This window comes from Agelaius tricolor, unplaced genomic scaffold (genome assembly GCF_023055355.1).
Source record: "Agelaius tricolor isolate 1412-34295 unplaced genomic scaffold, bAgeTri1.0.p SCAF_46, whole genome shotgun sequence".
Taxonomy (NCBI): domain Eukaryota; kingdom Metazoa; phylum Chordata; class Aves; order Passeriformes; family Icteridae; genus Agelaius; species Agelaius tricolor.
This window is the reverse complement of record NW_027269306.1, coordinates 1,175,095-1,201,079: the sequence shown is the minus strand read 5'-3', so window position 1 is coordinate 1,201,079 and position 25,985 is coordinate 1,175,095. Positions and strand designations below refer to the sequence as shown.

At 40.5% G+C, this 25,985-nt stretch overlaps 1 protein-coding gene across 1 annotated transcript in view; it reads left to right on the top strand.

Moving 5' to 3' along the window:
• Nucleotides 1-186: 186 nt before the first annotated feature.
• Nucleotides 187-25,985, top strand: part of SPON1 (spondin 1) — a 187,713-nt gene continuing 161,914 nt past the window's right edge. Inside the window, exons 1-2 of the mRNA XM_071455302.1 lie at nt 187-584; nt 6,949-7,055. Coding sequence (XP_071311403.1) covers nt 362-584; nt 6,949-7,055 — 330 coding nt within the window. The 5' untranslated portion in view covers nt 187-361. The remainder of the gene's footprint in view (nt 585-6,948; nt 7,056-25,985) is intronic.

Here is a 25,985-nt window from a genome sequence, read left to right as displayed (position 1 = left end):
ATTGATTTCAGCTCTGGGGGGCTCAGCAGCGTCCCCTGCCCCTCTCCCACCGAACCCTGTGAATTCAAACACCGCCGAGCCGCTAAAACAAAACAGCACTTCACTCCGGGATCTGGGCAAGATCACACTTCCCTCCCTCCCTCCTCCCCTCCCGCCGTCCCCTCCCTCTCTGCCCCCTCGCTGCTTTTCCCCTCCCTCCGCCGGCAGAGCCCAGCCCAGCCGTGCCGTGCCGAGCCGAGCCGAGCCGAGCCGAGCCGGCAGCCTCACGCCGGGGCCCGGGGCTGTCCGGAGCGCTCAGCCCGAGCTGCCCAGCCCTGCCCGGCCCTGCCGTGCCCCCCAAAAGTTGTGCGGAGCGCCGAGGATGGGAGCGCATCTGCAGCCGCTGGCTCTGCGGCTCCTGGCGCTGACTTTCCCCTTGGTGGCCAAGGGTTTTCCCGACGAAACCTTGGAGAAAGCCGCGAAATCCGAGGGATATTGCAGCCGGATCCTGCGAGCCCAAGGCACCCGGAGGGAAGGGTACAATGAATTCAGCCTCAGGGTGGAGGGCGATCCGGAATTTTACAAGCCTGGGAACAGTTACCGGGGTAAGTTGGGCATCCTCCGCATCCCTTACTGGCGAGAATGGTGAGGATGAGGGGCTGTGGAGCTGTAGCGTGGCTCTGCCTGTCATCTCCGGTCCCTCTTGCCGTGTGCGTGTGTGTGTGTGAGTTAAGGCAGGGCGATGCACCCCACGCATTACTTTATTGGGGATGCTGCTCCCATGGCAAGTGAGAGCAGTTGGGTTTCGGTGGATCACTTTACTCCCAAGCACTCCTCCTCATTAAGAGGAATTTCCCTTCTTTTACGAACCCTCTGTACAAGCTCAGCGCTCGCACAAGATCGCAAGTTGCAGCGATGTAAAGTGCACTCTTCCCCGCTTCTGTGGGATTCCTTCCCATCCCTTTAAATATAACCCAGGGCTAGGGAGAAGCTTTAGCATTCAGCAGGGAGGAGAGGAAGATCGGAGCTCATCGTTCCTGCCCTGAAATATGAATGTTAACATAATGAGTTAGCATATGGGCAAACATGATGCAGCACGCTGCCAACTTCCCACATTTTCCACTTACGTTTATCCCACCCCATTTTTAATTTTTTTTTTTTTCTGGGCAAATGAACAGATGGTTCAAACAGGAAAGAGGCAGAGACAGTGCTAACGACCACTGTAAATAAGAGATGGAGGGAGGCTTTCGTTCTTCCCTGAGCATGTCACATACAGTCCTTGGAATGAACTTCCCAAGCACATTTGGGTGTATTTTACTAATTAATAGGCAAAGACAGGTTTTGGTCACTTTTTCTGCCTCACTGTATAATGCCTTCAGAAATAAACCTACTTGGAATGTAGTGTTACTCTTGTATTTTAAAAGCACTTTAAAGAGAACTTGGACATTTTTAGGTACCATAACTCACGTACTTTTAGGAAAAAAGATATTGGGAAATCCTTCAAAGTGTTTCTTAGATCCAGGGTAAAGAGCAATGTTTTCCCATTGCATGAACATGGGAATCTCAGTATATATAGGGAGAAAAAAGTGTGCATACATCATAATCATTCAAAGGCTGGGAAGTGCATCTGCAGCAGTGGTTCACCTGTTTTGAGCACCAGTCTGTAACTTTGCATGCTACTGATTTGATTTTTTTTCCCCCAAAACTGTTTTATTTTAACACACTGTGAGGAAATGCATGTTACCCACAAGCTGGGTAGCTGTTCCAGACATTGAGATCAGTACCTGGAGTCTAGAAGATTTCATGTGGTATGTCAGCTTGATAAATCTACTAAGCAGCATAAAGATGTGCCAAATTTTTTGATAGTGACAAAAGCGAACGTTCATTAAAAGTTTTGGGATTCACTTCTGTGAAAGCGTTACTGGACATTTTCAGTCATCTACCAAAGAAGTTTCTTTTGCATAGAAATGTAGGAAGAAACTCCCAGATGAATTAGCAGAACTAATTTTCTAGAGATATTAGGTCTTGGCATTAGGAACTCAATTAATAAAATCACATTAGGCTATTATAACTGCTTGGAAGTGAGAAAATTACAGCTAATGGTAAAAAGTTAAAATGTAGAACAGAATATGTGCCTGCATTTCTGATCCTTAGGGCTGAAGTATTCAGGTGGTACGATGGGGTGTGTAAATTATTCTTTGAGGGCACATTCCTGAATGCTTGGAAGAACACAGATAAATGTTGCTGTAACATAGCAGTAGTTAAAACTGACAATATACAGAAAGTTTTGAGAGCTTGCTTTCAAAGCCATTTCTACAGTCCAACTGGAACTTTATTACTATTTTATGCAATGGATGGAAAATCCAAGCAAATATTAAAAAAAAAAAAAAGAGATGTCATGACAGGTCTGTGGGGTTTTGTTTGTTTGTATTTATTCATCTGCAAATTACTCTATATGCAACATGGCAGAAGACTTGCACAACCTCCTTAGCACTGGAGGTTTCCTGTTTCCATGGCCCCTGCCTGAATTGATGCATCTGGATCCTTGGCACATTCCCTAGCGGGCTCTTGGAACAAACTAGGTATTTTCAAGGTGGATAACACAGGAATTATCTGTGCATGCAAGTGTGCTCCACAAAAGTCTCAGTGTAGGGACATCCATTTGTCTTCATGCCACCAGTGGATGTGACACTTGAGGCTCTCAAGGAGGAAATATCTCAGCACTCTTGCAGTGCGAGAATCAGAAGACCGCACTGTTTGGAGGAGTTTTTATGGCTCTCCTGCAGTTATTCACCTTTAGATCAATCAGAATCTATTTGCCCTGAGGAGGAAGCCCTGGGGGGATCTGTGTGTAAGGAGGTGTGAAGCCTCGGTTTTCCACCTCTGGAGCTGTGATAGAAAACAGCAGCCCTGGGCACTGAGTGACTTCTCTGGGTGGGCATTCACCTCCTGTGCCTGGCAGCAGTGAAGAAGGGCACGTTCTCCTGCCAGACAATTAAAAATGTCTCCCTGCAGGACCAGGTTTGTGGGCACACCATCCTAGGGTCGAGGTCCTCTCCTCCCTGCTGGGCACCTGGATGGAGCCGCTCTGGCTTCCACTGAAGGTCAGGGTTCTCACTGCCTTCACAAATGAGCCTGAATCTGGATGGTGATACAGGGTAATGATCCTTGAAAATACTCAGTCCTGGCTTTATTGATTGTAGAGTTAGATTAATGATTGCATGAGATTTCCATGAAAAAATGAGGTGAGTTTTTGCTATTAAAATGTAAATAAACTTGCTTCTACAAAAAGGCAGTAGTTTGCCCTTTTCACATGCTAACATGCAGCAGACCTACTTTCTGCTATTATATCATGAAAGGATTATTCTGAAGAAAAGGAGAACTACACTAGTTATAGTCTAGTTCTTCATATACCTTCTGTGTGCATGCTGTTTCTGGTTTTAGTGGAATTTCCACTTGTAGGTCAGTTCACTTTCTCAGCTTTTGAGGAAAGGATCACTTAAGATGCTATGCTCCATTACATTGCTTTGGGGACTTCTCTTCTAAACAATGTTGAGTCTTTTTCTTTCCATTTCTTTCTTCCCCCCTCAACGTGCAAACACTTTGCAAGCAAGCAGTCATTCTTTAAGTACATTAGCCATTCCTACGTTTCACAAAGTACGGGTGAAATTTGGAACGTGTGTTTTTTGGTACTTGTGCAGTGTACAACACAGGATGTGTAGGATGAGAATAATCAGATTTCCTGCCTAAAACCAAAGGAGCAAGTGCTTTGATCACGCCACCTTCAGCTTGGGACACTGGGGAAAGAGGAGCGTGTTGAAGGCGTGTGCCAAAGTGCAACTTGTAAAGTAATTAGAGATTTGCCAGAGGGATGGAAGCAGACAAAAACTGCAGATTTGTAATCTTCCCTTTAAAGTGAAGTCCTTAACTCCGATCCTTGCAGGAAGTTCCTATCATTCAGTGAAAGTTAATTAGTGTGAAGGCGGTGTGAGCAGGACACAGCTGCTGTTCAAAACGCCGGAGTTTAGCCCAAGAACTCTCAGCTCTTATGCAACAAAGAGTCGCTCCCTTGTGAAAAACAGATGTGCTCTGACAGCTTCCCAGTGCTGCCCGTGCTGGAACACCCCGTGCAGGGGCAGAGACTCCAGAACAGCTCTGGCTTTTGGGATAAATCCCCGTGTGCTGTGGTGCCGCCTGAACGCACCTGGTTCCGAGCACCGACAGAAACCTTCCCAGCCCAGGTGTTCCCCGGCGTTCTGGCCTAGCAAAGCACACACCCCGAAGGTGTAAATCCCAAAGCATACATCCCCGAAGGTGCAAATCCCTAAATCCCCAGGACTGCTCTGCTCCGTGCGCTCCCGGTCCATCCGTGCACGGCACCGCGCTCCGGAGCAGCCGCGCACGGATGGACCCGGCTGAACCCCGGGGCTGGGCTCGGATTGTTTGGCTTTGGGGCTGGATTTGGTTTGTTTGGCTTTGGGCTGGATGAGTTCCCGAGCCCAGCTGCCTGGATGAGGCTGCTGAGTGAGCAGCGCCGGCTGGGGGTGGGCGCATCCCTCCCATTTATCCGGGGTTAAAATCACCGCAAACCGCAGCGGGGGCACTGCTCACCCCAGGCATTCAAAAACTATGAGTCAGACTTTGGAATCGCCTTCCTTTCTGATGTTTCTGTAGCGTTTCAGGTCTTCTCTCTGTTTTATAGGTAGGTGTTCAGAATTTGGAAAGCTGTTTGTGACTTGGTGAGGAAAAGGAAAACTTGTTGAGTCAACTCACAGCTGGATTCTCTGCTTACTTGCACGCATATTTGAGTGTTTCTGGTGTAACCTTTAACTCACAGTGACTCAGAGTCTTTAATTGCATATGATATGGAAAAATTTGTTGCATGTAAAAGGCCTTTATGGCAGTTAATTTCTAAGAATCACTGCTCAAGCAGCAGTAATGTGTTCATCTCTGTTGAGTTCAGCAGTGTGCTGTTCTCAGTCATCGCAGCTGAGAGGCTGCCTGTGGGTTTTCATTTAGCCAGAGCTGCAGAAGTTTGCAAAACTGAACTAATCATGCTAATTATTGGGCAGAAAATGAATTAATGGATTGGAGCAATACTTTGTAAAGTAAGCAGAAATTTTAATGGCATTATGCTGCTATCCCATTTTGGAATATAATATGTGAAATTTTCTTTCTCCCCTAAAATCACTACATTTAAGCTCATCATAAGGTTCCATGGAATGAAAATCTTGAGAGATGGGGGACTTCTATTGTGCCCATCACTGCCCCGGATTTGTACAGGTGTTTGCAGGTTTATAGGTCAAAGAAATGGCACTTACACAAAAGTTTGAAAATTGAAATCAATCTCTCCAATCCTTTCTTTTTTCCACATATAGTCAGAAAAGTTAGGTGTTTGTACAGGCACCATGAGTTTTAGACCCAAATACAGCTGAATAATGCTATATATTTTCAATTAGCCTATTTTATATTTTCCTGCTACTGAATTTCTGGATCAAAGAGCTCTCCATATGTTCCAAATGAACTCTGGGGCATATTTTGAAATCCATATCTTTTAAGGGCAATCTGTAATTTTTAGCAGTGTGATTCAACCCCTTGCAGCCTAATTGTGTGAGAGGGAGTCTCTTGTGGATACTCTTCTATGGAGCAGCCTCGGTAGTTGTAATTTGCTCTGAAAACTGTGGGTGGTCTTCAGTTTTTATTGTGCCTGTCAGGGTTGGAGAGTGTAACAATAAAGTACCATGAGTGACTCTGCAATTTATGCTTAAAGTAAAAGCTGCTTAAAACATTAAGAGTTCAATTTTCTGTCTCTTTTAGTTTAATTGTAGAATAAATTTTTTTCCCCTTAAAATTTACCCCTGTTTCAGGAAAGGATTGCTGTAAGTTGTTGAAGAGAGTTTGGTAATTTCAAAAGCCCTGCCTCAAAATTCTGCTTCATTCTCTCTTTCTGATAGTGTTCAAACAAGCCTCAACTGAGGACCCTGAGATTATCTCAGCTGTTTAGAGCCTGGTGCTAAAAATGTGGCTTCAATCCCTGTAGGGGCCATTCGCTTCAGAGCTGGATTTGAAGATCCTTGTGGGTGCCTTCCAACCCAGAATATCCCGGAATTCTGTGAACTCAGGTGCTGCTGATGGTGAACAGATCACACAAAGCTGTCTTGCACTGGCATCAAATCAGGGATTTAATCCTGCTACTGAGCATGGTGAAATCAGATTAGTCAGCACCACATTTGCTGTGCTCTGCTGGTGGATCCAGGGCTGCCTTCCTGCTCAGGACAGGTGTGTGAACAAGGAGGGTGTTTGCTGCTCTGTGGGATTGCTTTGGCAATCAGAGCTGGCAGCACAACCTTTGGAGGTCAGCTTCAGCCAGGAGTTTAATGTGTCCTGTTTTGCCCTGAGGATGAAGCAGAGGAAGGATATTTTGAGATTCCCCTCTTTCCAGAAGCGGGAGTGTTGTGTTGAGCAGGCAATGTGGTCATCTGGCATTACAGGCAGAGAGACTTTCTGTGCACTAAAGTACTTTGTCTGTGCTCAGAACTGGACAAAAAAACCATGAAATCAAATGTTTAGGGATGCTCCTTTACATCTAACACCCCCTCACCCCCCCAAAAACAAACAAAAAAACCCTCACAAAGAAAAAAACCCAAAGTAGAAAAACTCCTCACCCCCAAACCACCACCAAAACAACCCTTCTGTAGATCTGAGCAGATTATCAATCTGGTTTAAAAAAAAAGTGGGGGGAAAAGAGGAAAAAAGATGAGTTACTTCATGCCAGTCTTTCTCAGTTGATGTGGAAACTTGGACTGAACATTTTGTATTCTGTCTGGCTTGGCTCCCTGTTGTCAGCGCTCTAACTTTGGCTAATGCCAACGCAGAGCGCACACCTTTCAAGCTGTGAAACAACATGCAGGTGGCTGATTTCACAGCTGATGGTTTGTTTTTGTTGTTTCCCTGCTCATCACATCCCAGTGACGCTGTCTGCTGCCACTCCCGCCTACTTCCGAGGCTTCACCTTGATCGCCCTCAAGGAAGGGAAAGAAGGAGACAAAGAAGAAGACCATGCAGGATCTTTCCAGGTGAGAGAACTTTCTCTGACCTACGCCCCCAGGAGTCTTCTTTACTGTTTGCCTGGCTCAAAGAGAGGTTTTATGGGCACAGCAGAGTGCAGACTGTGTTTTGGTAAGCATAAATGTTTGTGGGTGTTGCCATGAGGACAGCATAAAATGTTTTATATTCCACGCCTGTGGCATTTTTGGGGTCCCCCGTGGCAGGAAGGAAATGATGAATGTGACTCCATGTTCTTAGAAGGCTATTATATTATATTATAATATCCTATTCTAAAGAATATTCTATACTAAAGAATAGAGAAAGAATACAGACAGAAGGCTAAAAGATAATAATGAAAAACCTGTGACTCTCTCCTCAGAGTCTGACACAGTTGGACAGTGATTTTTCATTAAGTTAAAACAATTCACACGAAACTAATGAAACCTGAACCTCTGTTTTGGATAAACAATCTCCAACCACATTCCAAAGCAGCAAAACACAGGAGAAGCAAATGAGACAATTATTGTTTTCATTTTCCCCTGAGACTTCTCAGCTTCCCAGGAGAAGAAATCCTGGCAAAGGGATTTTTCAGAAAATATGGCAGTGGCACCATGTGTGTTAAAGGAGTCAAGGCTCCTGGACCTGGACTGCAGGCTGCCTCCCCTCATTCCTACAGCTAAAAATGAGCATCAGTTATTTGAACTAGAGCCTAGGACACCTAACCTTTTATCCAAAGTGAATATCACTATTGGTCTATTCATATTTTGGCTTTTGTGTTTCTGTGCCCTGATATTTTTGTCCACTGAGATGTAGAACATGACTCTGAGAAGTGTTTACCATGGCTGTAATGACTGTTTTATCATTCATAAATTAGATTCTGCTGTTTTATTTATGCTCAGTAGTACTTTACTTAATGAACACATTCAGTGGGATGAAATGTTTGTTATTAAAAGGATTAGAATCCAGAGGGATGATTCACAAAATGGTATTTTCAGCCACTCCATGCAGGGAATTCTGGAAAATGAGACTATATGTAATATTTATGAAAGAAGGTAGAAATTATTTAAGTAGGTTTGGTTCTCACATGAGGTATTGTTTGCTGTTTTACTTTCCAGGCTTATAAATATTGTTGAATTGCATTGATTACAATTTATAGTATGAGTAATAATATTGATAGTAATTTTAATAGTGATTTTTAGGTGAAGATTTCACTTGCCTTGGCTTTCAAGGTTTTCAAGGGAAATACTCAAGTTTCAATTTTAGTGATCTGCAAGGAGCCAGAAATGAACACATTTTCCTATATTTCTTCTATATTTTTTGTATGTAGTAAATATGATGTGCAAACTCAAGAAGTAATTGCCCAGTTTTCTTGCTGAGTTTGCTTAGAGACCTCTGTCTGATTTTCATACACTTTGTAAGAAAATCTAGAATAAGTGAGAACTTCTTTGAGGTTGGAATAACTCCATCTTCCTTAAAATGAAACAAATTCCTATTTGGGAGTAATCTTTTTAATATGTACTTTTGATAAGGTTGGATTTTTAAATAAGCTGGTATTGAAGGATCAGCTACTGCTAAGAAATAGAAATAGTGATGATCTATTTTAAAAGAAGCTTGTCACCATTAATTTCTTCATCTCAGTTGTTAGTATCTCTGTGGCTGTGGCTAATGGGAAAAATTTGGCCTGAGTTTTGTCTTTATTTCTAATTCTGAGAAACTCACTAAGCTTTGCTGAAGTACAGAGGCATTTTGAAGTTAGCAGAATGAGAAGTAAATGGAAGTTCTATATAGATGGATAAAAAAATCCCAGTGGATCTCAGTTGAGGGAAGATTGTTTAATTAAGTGCGTTGTATGGGTTACAATCTGAACTCAATGTTCTTATGGGCAGGTGGGAGTCTCAAAGGTTATTCATAACTACATTTGTATATCTGTGATTTAAACAGTACTCACCATGCTCATCCCACGTTAGCACAACTCCCTGAAGTTTATTCAGATGGTGTCTGCCTGTTCTGCCTCTGTGCATACAGATGTAAGATTCTCATTTAAGAATTCAAAGAATGCTTGCAGTGGTAAATACAGACATCCCTTGTACCATGGCTGGGTGGTAGCAACCAGGAGAAAAAAGATGTTTGTTTCAAGTGTTTGCACTGTGTTTTTATTAGAAAGTGAAGATGCCAAGGGTGGCTGAACAGCTGTGCAGCGTAAGAAAGAGCTGTGTGCGTACAGTAACGTGGATGCCACTTGCAGCTCTGTTTTCCCTGTGTTCAGATGGAGCATATGCTATCCAACAGCTCACAAAGTGCAGCAGAACTTGGGGAAAATTCCTTAACAGTGGCATGGACTGAATGCTGCTTTTGGACTACACCTCTGCCTCCATGAGGAGACACATCCACTGCCCATAGCCTGGTCAAAAGAAAGCACTGCTTGAAGCAAATGTTTCATTAGTGTGGGATTCACATTCTCTGAACAGAGAGACAAAATTCTCTCTCTCAGGTTTTTTCCTGGAGAAGCAGAGAAAAGAATGATCAAAACACTTCTTGTCTCATTTGCTGCCCCTGTGTTTGTGCACAAGTGGAGTGCATTGTGGAAGATTGTTTACCTGAAGGGATTTGGTGGTTGGCTTCTGGTGTGAGTGTTTTGTTTTCTTGGCCAATCTCTGCAAGCTGTGTCGTGACAGTCACTCAGGGGGCAATCACAAGATTTTGTTCAGTTGAGTTCTTGTTCAGTTTCAGTTTAGATGTAGTGTAATATAGTACAAAATAAAATAGTATAATAAAGTAATTAATTAGCCTTCTGATACAATGGAATCCTGCCCGTCATTCTTCCTGCCTGTTGGGCAAAATTCCACCAATACACTGGCATCAGAAAACTTCCTGGTGTAACCAAAGAATGGCATGAAATGGGAGCTGACCAAGTAAGACTCTACTTCCATGACTTAGAGCCCATCAAACACTTGATTTACATGCCTCAAACTGTGAATTCCAGCAGGTTTCCTGGAGAAGGCCTGGCTGCACTCTGTGCTCACTCAGGACCAAGCCCCTGGTGTCAGACTGGGCAGCAGGGAGGGCAGTGCCTCGAAGCTCTGTGAAGGAGCATGTGCTGGTAAAGAAGGGCTGTCATGGAGTTTTGACAGGAATGTGGCACACCTAGAATTTAGAATTACACTGTTCTCAGGGACCCAGTGCAGCTGGAGCAGGGGGAGTCCTGCAGCCCATGTGAGCAGCTGCTGCAACCCCCTCATGGCTCATTGCTCCTGTGTCACTCTGCAGGTCACCACCTACAGTCAGTCTTCATTAATCATCAGGCTGCAGGGTTGTGATCCTAAAAATAGCACAGCTGTTAAAATTCGTGGTTGGACGGGTATTTTTTTTCTGTACACTTTCTGGTTACTCCTATACTTGAGACCTTTACAGATGTTTGGTATGGACTCCACCATCCTAAATCTGTTCTCCTCTGAGAAAACTGAGACTTTAAAATCTGATTTTACTGTTTGTTTACTCAATGCAGTCAAACTTCCTTGGTTTTTTTGTCCTTGTAGTGCGCACAAGACACGATCCAGCCTTAAAATAAATTACTCTGTCTCCCAGAAACACGTGTTAAATAGCAAAATTAAATATGGCTAGGGAATCGAAGATGCCAAATCCAGTCATAGAAATCTGGGGATATAGAATAGGGCTCCTCCTTATGCCAGCAGTAATTGTACAGCTCAGCGAGGCCCTCTGAAAGCTCTGGGTATCTGTCCCATTGGCCTCTTTACACAAACCATTCCCAGCTCTTGTCATGCAGACTGCTGATCCTTCTCTTTTGTAATGTTTAGCAACAGTCTGCAAATCGTTTGGAAGGCAAATTAAACCCCAGGGCAGCAATCACCACTGGCTGACTGCAGAAGAGTGTCTGTACAGGCCATTTGAATCAACATATGCATGCAGTGTAATAGATTCGGTCTGATAAATAATGTACAATATCACAAATGTAGCGCTGAACCTCATCTCATCTATCTTCCTTGTTCTCTGAGGAAGGATAAATATTCCAAGGAAATTTTTGGTGGATGTTTTGTCAATCCGTTCTGAAGTGTTGAACAAGAAGAACAAATTCATCTCTCCAAGTTTAAACACTTAAATCTAGTGTATTTAATAGAAAATTTAAGGAGAACTTTGTAGATATTTTACTAACATCCAAACTGAGTCTTCACTAATAGTGGTTAAATTGCTCTCTTATGAAATTGTTTTCCTGAATTAAGAATTTTCTTGACACATTATGAGGAAGGTAGTCTGAAGTTTCCTTTATTCCCCCCTCCAATTCCAAACACACTCTACCTGTTCATTACTCAAATACACATATTTTCATTGTATCTCCTTCCAGCTTTGCTTTTTCTGAGGTCGAAATTCCAGTCTTACATTCCTCAGAATTGTACACAGGAGTTGATCTGGACTCTCAGAATAAAATCACAGTATTTGGATACAGTAATCCCTGAAGTGGCACAGCTTTGGAGTCCCTGGTGTTCAGGAAGGGTTTTCTCAGTCCATGGTTTTTTATTCTTTTTTTTTAATGTAGAGCTTCATCCAATTTATCAAGGAAGTTATGAACTGCAATCCTGTCCTTCAGGATGCCATTCATTCCTCCAAAAGAGGGTACTATTTGTGAACATAGCTGATAATGAAACACTAAATAAAGAAAAATATGGAATTTTTTTTTTAAATTAAGATATTAATTATAAATAGTAATGAAATAATAGATAAAATATATAAATATAAAAAATAATAAAAATAATTTTATAAAATATTTATAGATAAATATATAATTTTATAGAATTATTTAATTATATATAATTTTATATAAATAAGATAAATTAATATAAAATATATTAATAATTATATATAACAATTTATATATAAATGTATAATTTGTATAAAATTATTTAATTATATATAATTATATAAACATATATAAATAATATAAATATATATAATACATATAAAATATATAAATAATTATATATATGTAAAATGGTGTGCAAACATGATCTCTTTCATCTACAGTGATAAGCTGAATCACAAAGACTCAAAATTAGGCACTTCCTTGTACTGCTTTGGCATAATCACTTTCTAGATTTGTATCTTACACCTGCATTTTGGTGATAGTTTAGTGTTAAATGCCTTCAGCATAGTAGTTCCTCTGGAGGTGTCCTTTTGCCTATTTTTTGCTCCAGAGTGAACCAGAAAAATTTTTAGTTTAGGTGCCTGAATTTAACGACCCACCTGTGCACAAGCAATGTAAGAAAGTGAACAGGCACAGCAGCAGCCAGAATAAAGGTTTCATTAAAGATGTGGCATTTATAAAAGCTTGAGGCTGTCCTGAAGAAGAAAACATTTAAGGAAAATTGGAGTAGTCAGCTAAGTAAGGTGAGCAAGGGGTCCTTTATCTCTGGTCCCTGCACCAAGAGCCCAGACACGTCCTTTGATTTTGGTCAACCCATTCTTTTGATGCTGTTTAGTTGACTGATGTGCTCAGCAAGGCATTTAGATGAAAAGGTATTTTTACAACCTCTTGGAAAAGCAGCTCCTCTAATGCTCTGTTGCAGCATTTTATAGGAATCTTACATCTTCTTGATACAGTGCATTTTGAAAGAAGCAGTCTTAAAAGTCTTTCAGCCATTTCAAATGATTTATTCTCGTATTTATATGCAAAGGTTGTTTTATGGTTTTTAAGAGAATTAATGACTGCAATTATTTTGTAAGCCTTTAATAATAAAAATTCATGTATACTTGGGTCATCTTGATGTTCTTTTAGGCTTGTATGTTTGGGGTTTTTAAGCTTGTATCCCAATATAAGCTCATCAGGCTACTTTGTAAATAGCCTATTCTGAGGTGCATGAATTGATGTAGTTTTCTTTAACAGGCCCAGAACTTCCAAGTATTTTGCTCATGTTTGCATTCTCCACATTCCCTGTCCCAGCATCTCATCACTGAGACAGAGTCTGTCATCTTACTGCTTAGAAGCATGTGGAGGTAATGATCCAAAGCTGTAATTACAGGAGTATTTTAAATGGAATATGCCAGGTATAGGATTTGTAGACTAAGCAGGTAGACATGAACTCTGAGTCTGTAAAATTTAAATCTCTTGTTCTTTTGCATTTACAAGAGTATTCCCACATTTTCTTTCTGTAAGAATCACTGCAAATATTATTCTAGGCATAAACCCCCTATATATCATGATGGAAAACCAAACTCCAGTTCACCTTTCTAGTAGGGTGGAATTGTTTAACCTTGATGAACACTTTCACACATTTTTTCCAGAACTCCAGATTCTCTATCTTTAATATTCAGGGATTAAAAATGAGCTTAAAAATAAAAATCCCCAAAAAAGTATCTGCCACTGCCAGTTTTAGCACTGACTGGAAAATGTGAACACTTTGAGTGAGATTAACTATAAATATCTCTCCTACACTGGAAAAGCCTCAACCTGCACCACTTATAGGCAATATTTTGGTTAAGGAAATTGCCTCAGGAGGTGAGGTAGTTATGCCTTGCTTTAGAGCAGTGAAAGGCGATGTAAGAGAGTGATGGAACTTGCAGAACAGAAGCAGCTTTGATGGTCATTATTTGCCACTGATGAGGCTGGAGAAAAACCAAACTGGATCCCAACTGTGCAGTTTTTTGCTTCCTTCCTTTACATTTTTATTCAAGTTTTAGCTTGTGCTATGAATGAGACAAAAAAATCTTTACATGGAAATGTTTTTCAGGTTTTGCATGGCCCAGCTCTGGTTTGTTACACCTTGTTGATTGTGTACTGAGCTGCTGTGTCTTTTAGAATAAATGATTCAAACCATAAAATTTCACAGCCAAAATAAGAAAACATAGGAAATTTCTGAATACTGTTTTGTTATGTATTTTGTTACAGTGGATCTTTGAACTACTAACACAGGTACAAAGAGGAAATAAATATTAAATTGTACTTGCAGTGTAACTTAGTTCACTGCTGAAGAAAAATGGGATTCAGTCTCTTAGGCTGGGCTCATTCTTCTGATGTCAACTTGCTTATCTCAGCTTTGTTAGAGTGCCTTTTCTGAGGGTTTTCTTGCTACATCACTATCATCACTTTAAAAACCAACGTTTTTAGTTAATTTGGCTTTAGTTTATTTTCTGACATTGCTTTTTCTTCGCTCTTTCCCTATCTTCCTGCTTGGCTGTGGAAAAAAACATCTAACTTCTGGCCACATAAGATTTAGTTCTCTTTCTTTAATCTCATCTAATTTTTCCTCTTTTCTTTATTTAAAAAAAAATTATTGTTTTTTTGTCTGCTGGGGAAATGCTTTTTCTTGAGAATGACTTCAAATGATGATTGTATCTCAGTAAGAGCTTATGTTTTTTGGAAAGGGTTATGCCTAAACAAATATTTAATTTGTGATGATTCAAGTTCTGTTTTGGAAAAATACCAGCCAAAACACAAATGAAAGAAACTCTCTAAAAACAGTAAAACCAAAAACAGGAAGCATGCTTTTTGAGATTGGTTAGCTGAAACTCCAGACTCCTCTTCAGATCCAAAGCTTATCAGAGCTGGATTATCTCAAGTGTAATTTCTGCCCTTTTTTGCACACTGCCAGTGCAGCAGAGCCAGACTATGTCATGGTAGAATATCAGAATTGCCTAATTAAATCCTCTGTTCAAGAAAAATATCTATTAGTTTATTCTGTTCTTTGGGTTAGCATTAAACTGCAAGACTTCCTGGGTCTAAGAGGCTTCTAAAGAGACTCATTTAAGAATTGTTTCCTAGAATTTGGCACTGGCACTTAACAAATCAATCCTCAAGAGAGGAAATTACACTGTTCCCTTCTGCCTTGGAGATCCCAGTCTGCTCCTCAGACACATCAGTGTTCAGAGTCCCATTCTGGGGCTCTCTGGGGGTTTTGGGGTTTTGGGATTATTTGATGCCTGAAGAGGGTTCTCTGTTCAGGTTCTTGCAGTCCAGAGGCCAGTTTTGCATTTGCAATTGTCTCATCCTGAGACAAAGTCTGGATCCTTCTAATTCTGTTGTATCAATCAGTGAGAGCTGTGTGGTCTTCCCTGGACAGTGTTTAAGTGCACATATCTGTCTCAGTGGCTCTAAGGGGATTTACTTCAAATATCCATTTATTTCCAGCCTAGGTAAACTGCCTAACTCATTGTTATTCCCCTCTCAGATAATCTCTCTTCAGATGGTGGCACTTGGGCCATGTGAAATTTTAGTAAAGACATTTAACCCCTCTGGCAGCAGTCAGATGCTTTACAGGTGCCATATGGCAGCTGTCATGGGTTATAACTCCAGATGTATGTAGGCTCCAGGTTCATTGGAACATCTATTCAGCAGCTCTTCCTTCATTTATAATGCTGCCATTATGCTTTCCCTCCTAGATTTCCCTTTTTGTCACCCATAATTCACCCAAGGCAGCCATCAATTCCTCTGGTTTGTTTCTCAGCTGAGAGAGATCAGCACACGTCTCTCTCAGCTCCTATCCCCTCCTGAAATGCCCCAAGAATTCCCTCTGATGAGGTTTTCCTTTCTGCTGAGACCTTCAGCACGTCACTTCCAATCAACGGGGCCTCAGAGCAAGTGTTTGTTCTTTGCACTTCCACTCTGCATCAGGTTAGAGAGCATTTATCAGGCATTGCCTGCAGCCTGGACTGTCTGAGCTATCACTGCCTGTAATCCTCACACTGATATTATGGATCTGGACACCTGTGCTACCCCCAGAATGACACAGGGCTTTAAAAGGAAGGGTTATTCTGGGAAAATGGCTTCATTCCTCCACTTCTCTCCAAGCAAGCACTGTCAGCTTCCAGCCTGCAATGACAGGCTATGGGCATATGGAGTTATGCCTGTGCCTGAGAGTGTTTTCTCATGATGTGTTTGCTTTTCCCACCATGTGAATTGGGACAGTGGAGATAGAGGGGAGGAGGGTGAATGAAAGTGATGATAAAGGCTGAGGCTCAGCTTGACAGTTTCTCCAGGTTATACAGAAGAAAAAAAAATATATAAGAAAAAAATATAAAAATATATATAAAATATAAATAGATATATAATATATCTGTAAAAATATATATATAAGAAAATATAACAGAAGAAAACCCTGTTGTCAGTCCTCTGGACTTCTGAAGGTACACAGATGCCAGTAGAAAGTCTCCCAAATAAATTTAAATTGTGGTCCTTCTTTTATTCTTTTTTTTTTTTTTTTTTTTTTTTTTGTGTGTGTGGTTTGGTTTGTTTTGGTTTTTTGTTTTCTGGTTCTTTCCCCCTCCACTGTGTTGAGAGGTTTTGGTGACTTCTAAGCAGAATGGCTGTTTTAAGTTCAGGAGTTTACCTACCTGACTCATTTAGGAATGGCTGCTGTAGGCAAAATCCATCTTCCAGGCTTCATGGTCAGTTCTCACTGCAGCTCACTGCTGAATTAATTGCTGCTAAACTGAAAGTACTGCTTGCTATGGCTGTTGTCTTGAGAACTGCCTCCTCAATCCAGAAGGCACTTTTGCATTATTCAAATGACAATATTTTTAGCTTCCATTATTCTAGACTGCACATGCAGCCTGCTCAGACCTAGCCCTGAGAGTCCTCCTTCTCAACTCTTCCCTTTCTAATGATGGAAGTGACCTCTCAGTGTTTGCCAAGGATATTGTTTCAGCTTCCACTGCTGCCCTGAGCAGTTGTAATTGATTCTTGTCTTTGCTGTGATGGCTCTCTCTCTCATGACCTCACAACCCAGGCTCGTTACTCATCTGATCACTGAGCATTTATTTATCCTGCCTCACAATGATGTAAGACCTGCCCAGGAAAAGAGCAAATCCTTGGATTCTGGCACGTTCAACATGTTTGCCTTTTGGTGCTTTGTCTTCACAGACCTCCAGAGATGGTTTTGGTCATTTCACTTCATGCAGTGATGAGTGGAAATGTGTAATGGTGCCCTCAGAACGATGTGCAGTGGCTCACACAACTGAGAAATTTGCCCTCTCGTCCTAATCTCATCAGATGTTTTGCTTCATTGCTGGCCTTTACTCAAGAGACTTTGCAGACGTGTTTCTCATCAGGATGCTTTGTTTTTCTCTGGTCTGTTTTCTCAGAAAACTGTGCAGTAAAGCTTGGATGTAGCTTTGAGAAGTCTTTTTACCCCTGGCCAGGTTGAGGCTGTTTGGAGTCCCAGACTAAAAAATCCACTTAATGTTGCTCTTTTTTTCCCACTTTTGCAGCACTTGCAAGGTGAAGAGATGAGTCTGACTCCATGTTCTCAGAAGGCTAATTTATTATTTTATGATATTATATTATATTAAAGAATGTTATACTAAAACTATTGCCTTATCTAGCACAATGCTGAACCACTTCAAGGTGAAGGGACCTTGTTCATCTCCGTGAAGTCTGGGATTGTAGGGATAACTCTAGCTGAAAGTGCTTACACAAAAGGTTCTCTTTGGACATACAGACCAAATTCAGTCATCAGAATTTCTCCTGGTCTGTTCTCTCCCATCCTGATTTCCTTCAATCTTTGCTGTCCACCTCAACCAACGTCTGCTTAGTTATCCCCTGAATGAGGTACCCTTCCCTTAAAGAGTTGAGGAAGCATTTGGACAATGCTCTTGGGCACATGGTGGGACTCTTGGGGGTGGTCCTGTGCAGGGCCAGGAGCTGGACTCAATGATCCTTGTGGATCCCTTCCATGTCAGCACATTCTGTGATTCTGTGACATTTCCTCTGATCCCTGATCCCAGCCTGTCCCCCTCTGAGGGAGTTTCCTGGTCATGGCCATTGAATAGAATGGTCTAAGAATAATGCTTTCATGGATGCTTTCTCACCTGGGAAGGTGAGAATTTTGCTCTGACAGCCCTGCTGCCTGTGCAGGACTGACATCCTATGGCTGATGAAGCCAGGGGATGTGGCTTTCACTCCAGGCAGGAGATAAAGTTGTCTCTGCCTTCCCCCTTTGCTCCAATTGCTCTGACCTCTCTCAACACAAGGCTTGCTTTCTAAACTGGTTGAGCCAGGTGCTTTCCTCTCATTTTTGTTCATCATAGCAGGGAATCAGCCATGAGCAGAAATGGCCTCACCACAGAGCCTTCTGAGCCAGGTTGTTTCTCAAGCCGTGGTCTGGATGTTCCCATTCCCTCAGGACTGACTTACAGGAGACTGACTTATCAATCAAGCTCTAAATATTCAAGGATTTGTTTAGAAATAATGTACCACTGTTGAGTTAGTGAGGGTCCCCAGGATGAGGTGAAGAGATGAGTCTGACTCCATGTTCTCAGAAGGCTGATTTATTATTTTATGATATTATATATCATAAAATAATAAATATCAGAATGCTATACTAAAACTATACTAAAGAAAGAGAAAGGATACAGACAGAAGGGTTAACAAGAATGATAATAAAAACTCATGACTGACTCCTCAGTCTGACACAGCTGATGGTGATTGGTCATTAACTAAAAACAATTCACATGGAACCAATCAAACATTCACCTGTTGGTAAACAATGTCCAGACCAGATTCCAAAGCAGCAAAACAGGGAGAAGCTAATGAGATAATATTGTTTTTTCTCTGAGCTTTTCATCTTCCCAGGAGAAGAAATCCTGGCAAAGGGATTTTTCAGAAAATATGACAGTGACATAGCACTTGCCGCTATAGTTCTGTAGTTCTGCTTTCTGAAATGATTCTTGACTCCTGCTCCAAGTAGTTGTGCCTTTGGAAGGACCTGTTATTGGGAGTTGCCCAAAATGGAAATCTACATATGAACAATCACTGAAAGGGGACAAGAAAACTTTCTTGAATAATTGTGTTCCTCAGAAGAGGGCTGTATTTTTTTTTAAACTTACTTATCTCAAACCATCCCCCTTCTACTCTGTTTTGTCTCCTTTTTCACTTGCTGTGAGAAAAACTGAAAGTCATATATTGAGTTTCACTTTTCCCATGGTTGCATAAGAGGCAGGATGTGAATGCACACAACATGTTCTGCAAACCCAGAATTTTCTGGATTAGGTACTTTTGGTTTCAATGGATATAGACAAGTGACTATATAATGAATACTGATACAGGCAAGATATTTACATAAGCCATAATTATTGGAAATCTGATGAACTTTTGGCATAAAAAAGAATTATTTTATCAAACAAATTCTCAAACAAATATTTGCCAGAAGACACTTTGTATTTTTAATGCACAGTTACTTTTGATTCTTAAAACACCATTGAAATTAATTTTCGGACGAGAATAAATCAAGAATAACAAAGAAATTCCCGATCCAGTTGCACAAAAGCTGATGTTTGGCTCTTGAGAATGCTTTTCAGAGTAGTCAGTAATTAGAAAGGGAAATTCCCTGCTGGTGTAGAGCTACCATTTTGTTCCCTGTTCCCTGCATTGTTGCTGGGGGTAGGGTTATTATGCAATCCCTCCCCAGCTCATCCTACCAGACTGCTCACTAATTTGTAGGCTGTAGGTGTAAATTGAAAAGCCTTCATCCTGCTTCTGTTTACTTCGCAGATTGAACTGGGCTCCAATTATTCTCCTCTATTGAGTGAATTGAGGCACTGTTGCTGCTCTTGCCTCTTTTTTTCCTCCTTGTGGGTGGGCACAGTTCATTTGAACCTGCTTTTCTTTTCCAAGGAAACGTTTAAAAGACTGAGTGTGTAAGAGGTAGCTTTGGTACTCAGTGTTCTATAACTTTAATGATTATATATCTTGATACAGTTAGTAGTGTAGTAGAGGTTCCTTAGGCCATTGCCAATGTTTATTCATTATTTGTCAGGCACACATCAGGGTTTTGTTCTCCTACAACCCATTTACTCTCTTCTTTTTCTTTTTTTCTTTTTTTTTCTTTTTTTATTTTTCTCATTTTCCTCCTAATTTCAGCCAGATGAGCAAAGTTGACTCTGTTTGTATGGGGGACTTAATTATACCTGTTATTGCTCTTTTTAGCCTGTTTGTCACAAACTTATTTTAGCTAACAGACTGCTTTTAAATAGGAAGAAGACAGAGTAGAGGAGAGAGGGGACATAAAGTAGCAAACAAATTGTGAAAATGGAAAAATACTTTACACCACAATCTCTCTTGAGCAATAGGTACTTTCCCAGGAAAATGAGCTCCCTATTTTATACCATTACATGAGGAATGCCTTCTGGAAGCTTCAGGGAGGTATTTTAAATGGTTGCTAAGGCAGCCGTTTGCCTCTTATTGCTGTCCTTTTGCTCTGGCCTCTCTTTACATGGTACGGTGGGAATCCTACATGGACGAGTAAATGAAAAACCCCCAGTCAAGTAAATCACCCCCCCTCACTAATCCTTCCTGTTGAGCAAGTCTGCCCACACATTGTGATAAATCCCAGATTAAGATAATCATAAATGTTTTCTGTATTAGCTGCAGTGGGGTTGTTGGACTGTGCAAAGTTTCTTGGCTTCCTTTAGAATCTTTCAGTAACCCAGTTTTGTTGTCCGTAAAGACTGTACAAAGTGCTTGTATGAATTAGAACTGGGTTATGATATATTTAGACACTGGCCTTATATAATGGCCTTAGCTTCAATCCCACGTGTCCAAACAATAACTTCTTAGACATTGTGTAAGATTTCCCCAAAAGATGAAAAGGACCCATATGGTAGCTTCTCAAAACTCTCTATTTGTCTATATTTTTTTTCCCCTTTTAGTTCATCTGATGTTCCACTGATTACATTACTTGCAAAATGAATTAAAGCCACGTTCTGAACAGGCAGCTTTGTGTGTGGTGCAGATGTTATTCCACTGGCAGCTTTCACAGGAAGAACACTGTGTACATGGCAGGGTGTTCTTAGGCTTCTGAACCCATTTGCCCTCTCACTGCTGACTGTGAGAGAGATTTGGGATTTCCTCTTGGGAGGAGCAAACCTGATAAAACCTGTGGAAAAGCTGGTCCTGGAGTTTCACCATTTCTGGTCATGTTTTTACATCTATACACATCATGTCCTCTAAAAACTTGGGATATGCCTGAGCCTAATAAGCTAAATTTACATAAATATGGAAAGGAGTACTGCAGGATTAAAGACATGATGAACATATAAAGGGAGGATAAAATGTTAAGCTCATTAAGATACTTGAAAAATTCTCTTGAATTTTGAGAAATCCTAGCTAAATATTTTCCCAGTTAAATTTACTTAGTCTCGTCCTAATGATTCTCCCTTGTCAGTGCTCCGCATTTGCACATTTATGGATATAATACAGCTCTCAAATATTATTTTATACTGTCTTTCTGATTAAGACTCCAAAGTTTTTTACATGAACTAACTTCCATAAATATTTTTTTTCCTGGAATGTGAATTTATGATAGGCATTTTGCAGAAGATTAAGTATTGAAGGAACTTGCTCAAGATTACATATCACACTTGAGCCATGACCAAACTTCAGTGATCCACCTCCCAAGTCAGGAATGTTTCAATAATTATCCATCTCCTTGCATATAAATAGTGCCCATGCATTAAATAACAAATGTTTGTTAAATGTGGAACCTTCCAATCATGAATGTGAAATATAATACAGAGATTTTAAAATAGGGGAGCACAGTCTGATTTTATATATTTGGTAGGAACCATAAGAACAATTCCAGTAATAATAGCTGTTGTCCTGGTATGTATCAAAAAGATAAGCAAATCTTTCCTGCTACAGGACTAAAGTGATGAAACCCCTCCAAATAGTCTCTTAGCACTCTTAGCAGGCTTAGTCACTTAAAGAAATAAATGTGTTTGGATTCATACTATGTTTTAGTTCTTCCTGTTGCTTGGCACAGAATCAGAAACAGCAACATTTACATGTATTTTCTGATCACTAACCTGGACGGTGTAATGCCTCCTGTGCTCTGTAGAACATGGAAGTGTTGTTTTGTTTTTATTTTTTTTTAAGTGAAAATAAGAAACAATAAGATTCCCATCTATTAAATCTGATCCCTCGCCTTTAATTTTAATACTTCTCTAATTAGTTCATCCTCCAGAGAGTAGCTGTCATTTATCAAGGGTTGGTATCTCCTGCAAATTAATTTTTCTTTTAGATGTGGTTGAGTGTCTGACCATCACAGGAGCTGTTTTTCCCTTTCTGAACCAGGTTTTGTTTTTATTCTTTTTGCTCAAGTTGTTTTACAGTTGCATTCCTTATAGAATTATTTTCTCAAGTATCTATGCAAAGTTTGTATGATTAGTCTCCAAAAAATGGAAAAGCACAGAAAAAGAACAGATCCAGGGTGCTGACTTTGAGCTTTATGCAGCTTTTCATTGAAATTTATTGAGAATAATTCAGAATAATATTGAAACTATCAAATGCCTCTGAATGAACACTGGTGTGATTGATTATCCCCAACACCTGAGACTCATTTCGTGCATCACCAAAATTCAGCTTTAGGAGTGAGAGATGGCTTGAGACTCCTCATGAGTTAGAGCTGCAGGGCAATATTCAGTTTCTGCCATGAAAATATGAATTATTTCTCACTCTTCCATGTGCTGCAGGTGCTTAGATAGATGGGTAAGATTGTTCCTGCCCCTCATGGTGCAATTCTCAGATAAAAACTTTCACGGTTACACACTTCAGATCCTCACATGGGAGTCAAGAAGAAAGGGGCAGCTGTTTATATTCCTACACACCAACACTCCATCTCTTTGACAAGGTGGTTTTGTCTGGGCTCGTATTTGGTGCTGCACTGTGTAACTGTTTTGGAGAGAAGCACAGAGAGAAAATGAACTCATCTGGCTGAAAGAAGCTTTGTTCCAGGTTGGAAAAACTACTTGTAGTAGATCAAGTGCAGGAAAAAAGGGCAAGGAACTGCAAAGATGCAATTTGCAATGCATTTAAAAAATGAGAGCAGAAATTCATTGAATGCCTACTTCATAAAATCACAGAGCAGTGTAGTTGGAAGGGACCTTGAAAGAGCGTCTGATCCAACCATTCATGTGAAAAGGAGTCTGGATTAAGTTATTTTAGTTATTTTGACCCTTGTCCAGCCATTCATTGAAAACTTCCAGAGATGGAGATTCTACCACATTCTTGTGGATTGATTATTCTCACTGTGATTTTTTTTTTTTAATAGAATCATAGAACATGCTGAGTTGCAAGGGACCCCCAAAAGAAAATTTATTTACCACCCTCTCGGTCTATAATTACATATATAGAATTTCTATTCATCCTAATGAAATTTCAAATAGAACAACTTTATAATCTGGAAAAAGATAATCATCAGAATTGAGATTGAGATAAATTTGTGGTTTTTTCTATTTTTTTTTTTATTGTTGCCATATGTATGGTAAAATGAGGGTACAATTTTTTAATTGGGAAGTCTACCCACAGCCACAAAATTGACACATTTAAAGAAAACTGTTATTTCAAAACAAAATGTGCCAAAGCAGCAGGAGCTGAAAACTCAGTCTAATTATTTTATATAAGGTTCCTCTGAAGCTTCAGTAATCAGCTGTCCCTTATGCAGCCTGTCTTGGAAATTCATTTAGAACATGTAAAAATGTCAGAAGCAGATTTAACAAAATCACTGCCTTTTATTATTTGGTTTTAAAAAATTGTTTTATGCCAAGGTCTTGCCAAAATTCATGGCCAGTGTGTAATATAGAAATACCAGTAAGTGAACTCTTCATTCAGTGTATGGCCCTGAGAGTAGCTCAGTTATTACAGTGTTGATCTGTGTAGAAGTAGAATTTGTGACACTGCCATTTCATTTTACAGCTGTATTTTTAGAATTGTTCAATTTGCAAAGATTAAGAATTTTATTAGAAACCTTTACCAAAGTTGTTATTCTACTTTTTTTTTTCAGAATCCCTTTTTGCATGATTTTTTCCTCCAGAAATGGGGGAAATAATATATCATGGGGAAATACATTGCTGTATTCAAGACAATAGAAAACCTCTTTGGAAAAAACCACAGAAAGCCCCAAAATCAAACAAAACCACTGACACACAGACTCATGCAACCACTGAAGCTTTTAGTTACTTTTCTATTGCTCATGTCATTGTTAGGTTCCCATAGTGAACTTCTAGTGCAAGACACTGCTCCAAAAAGTGTCTAAACCATGTTTTAATGTGAGCTTTTATTTTAGTCTCAGCGCTTAACTGGCTTGGACTTCAGTCAGCATTTGAGGAGAGCTTACCAAACTCTTGAAAAAGATCTGTTCTGGCCACAAGAGTCTCCTTTTTGCCAAACTATGTTGTCTGAATGCAGTGTGTCTTTCTGAATCAGAATCCTCTCATTCTGGAAGGAAGAAAGCAGAACTTTTTGATTTCTTGTAAACTCTTAGCCTGCAGGTTTAATTTGCTGGAAGGGTGCTCAAGGTAACATGAAATTTGGCTTTATAAAGTGTCAGGCAGGGGAAATGATGGTGAGTAGAGGATATAATCTGTGATGCCCTGTAAGGAAGGGAGGAATTGGAGAAGCTGTGCATTAAATTCATCAGCATATCAAAAGTACAAGGAGTCAGAGCCTGGATTATTATCTCTTGACTCTGTCTGGTGTTCAGGCACACATTCACATGCACACAAAAAACGTGGTGGCTTTTCAATTGCTCACAGCTCCTATCAGGGCTGCCAGAAACCTCTCCTGACTTCCTGCAGCTCTTCTGCACCAGCAGCATCCCTGACTCGGCAGTGGGCGCGAATTGTTCAGCAGAAGATTTGAGAGCTTTTTTAAGGAGGCAATTGCCTTCTTAAGCTTATCTGCACCAAGCCTGTAGTTCCAGATCACTGGAATTTCTGCTGTAAACGTGGTTTTAGCAGTGGATTAAGTCTCTCAGAAGTAGATTATGTTCTGTACGCAGTCATCCAAAGGCTGCGAGAATTTGTGTGGCATGGGCTTGAGCTGGGTTGGGATGTATATTTTGTATATTTTGGCACTGAGACACTCAGGAGGAGCATGAACAGCACATGTGCCAGAGCTGCTGATGCTTTAAAGCTCCAACACTGAGCAGGACAATAATGCCATTAAAAATATGTATTTTCTGTAATCCTTAAATCCCTCCTTAAGCCAGGAGCTCCAAGTGAGGTAGCTGCTGTTGGCACCACAGTCACAGTGCTGAGTAGTGTAATATTTCCTAAAATGAAGGTTAGATGAAAAGCCTGAACAAGCTAAGAGACTGAGAAATGCTGATCCAGTAAAATGTGCAGACTCACATTTTACTATGTATTTCAGATGACCTTCATCAGTTCTGGTGTTCCTAAGAGCAGAAGAGGCAATTCCTTTGTACTTGTCTGCCTGTTTTCACATTGTATTGCAGAGAAGTGCCATCTCTACAATAATGTTATTACTGATTACGTTAGTAAAGAAGCCCCCTCCACCCTTAAGCCCATGCTGCACTTTTTACTCCACTAAGTCATAATTAGAAAAGGCTCCTTTGGCTGGCAATTAATGCTCTGACAAATGGTAATGAGAGAATGGTTGGGGAGGAAAGGAGTCCCTTATCACCCCTCTGCAGGGAAGAGAGCACCTGACACACAGAAACATGCCTCCAATGCTCAAGCTATAAATGTTTGACCAGCCACTATAATATTTCTTCCTTACCAGATCTTTTATGTGCCTCCTCAAATTTAATATTCCTTTTTCTTTGATCAACTGGTGTTGCAACTGCATTCTTATCTGGGATTTTGTTCCTGAAATAAAAAATGGCAGTTCCCTGAGTTTTAAATTGAATTGACAACAAGCCTGGATTTCCTTGCCACAGAAATGTAAATGAGAAATGCCAGTGTGAGCAGATGATAAGGTCCATGTCTTCTTATGTGTGAGTCCACAGCAAATATTTCTTTGGCACCCACATCACTCATTATGGGGCTAGAGATGTTGGTAACATCCAACAATACAAGTAAGATAATCTTATCAAAAGATAAGAGTGTAATTAATTTCAAATGGCAGACACCTCATCAGGATCATTTAACACCAACTTTATGAAACTGCTGTACTGCAGTAATTAGTCACTAATGACTCTCACCAGCCCATGTGCTTT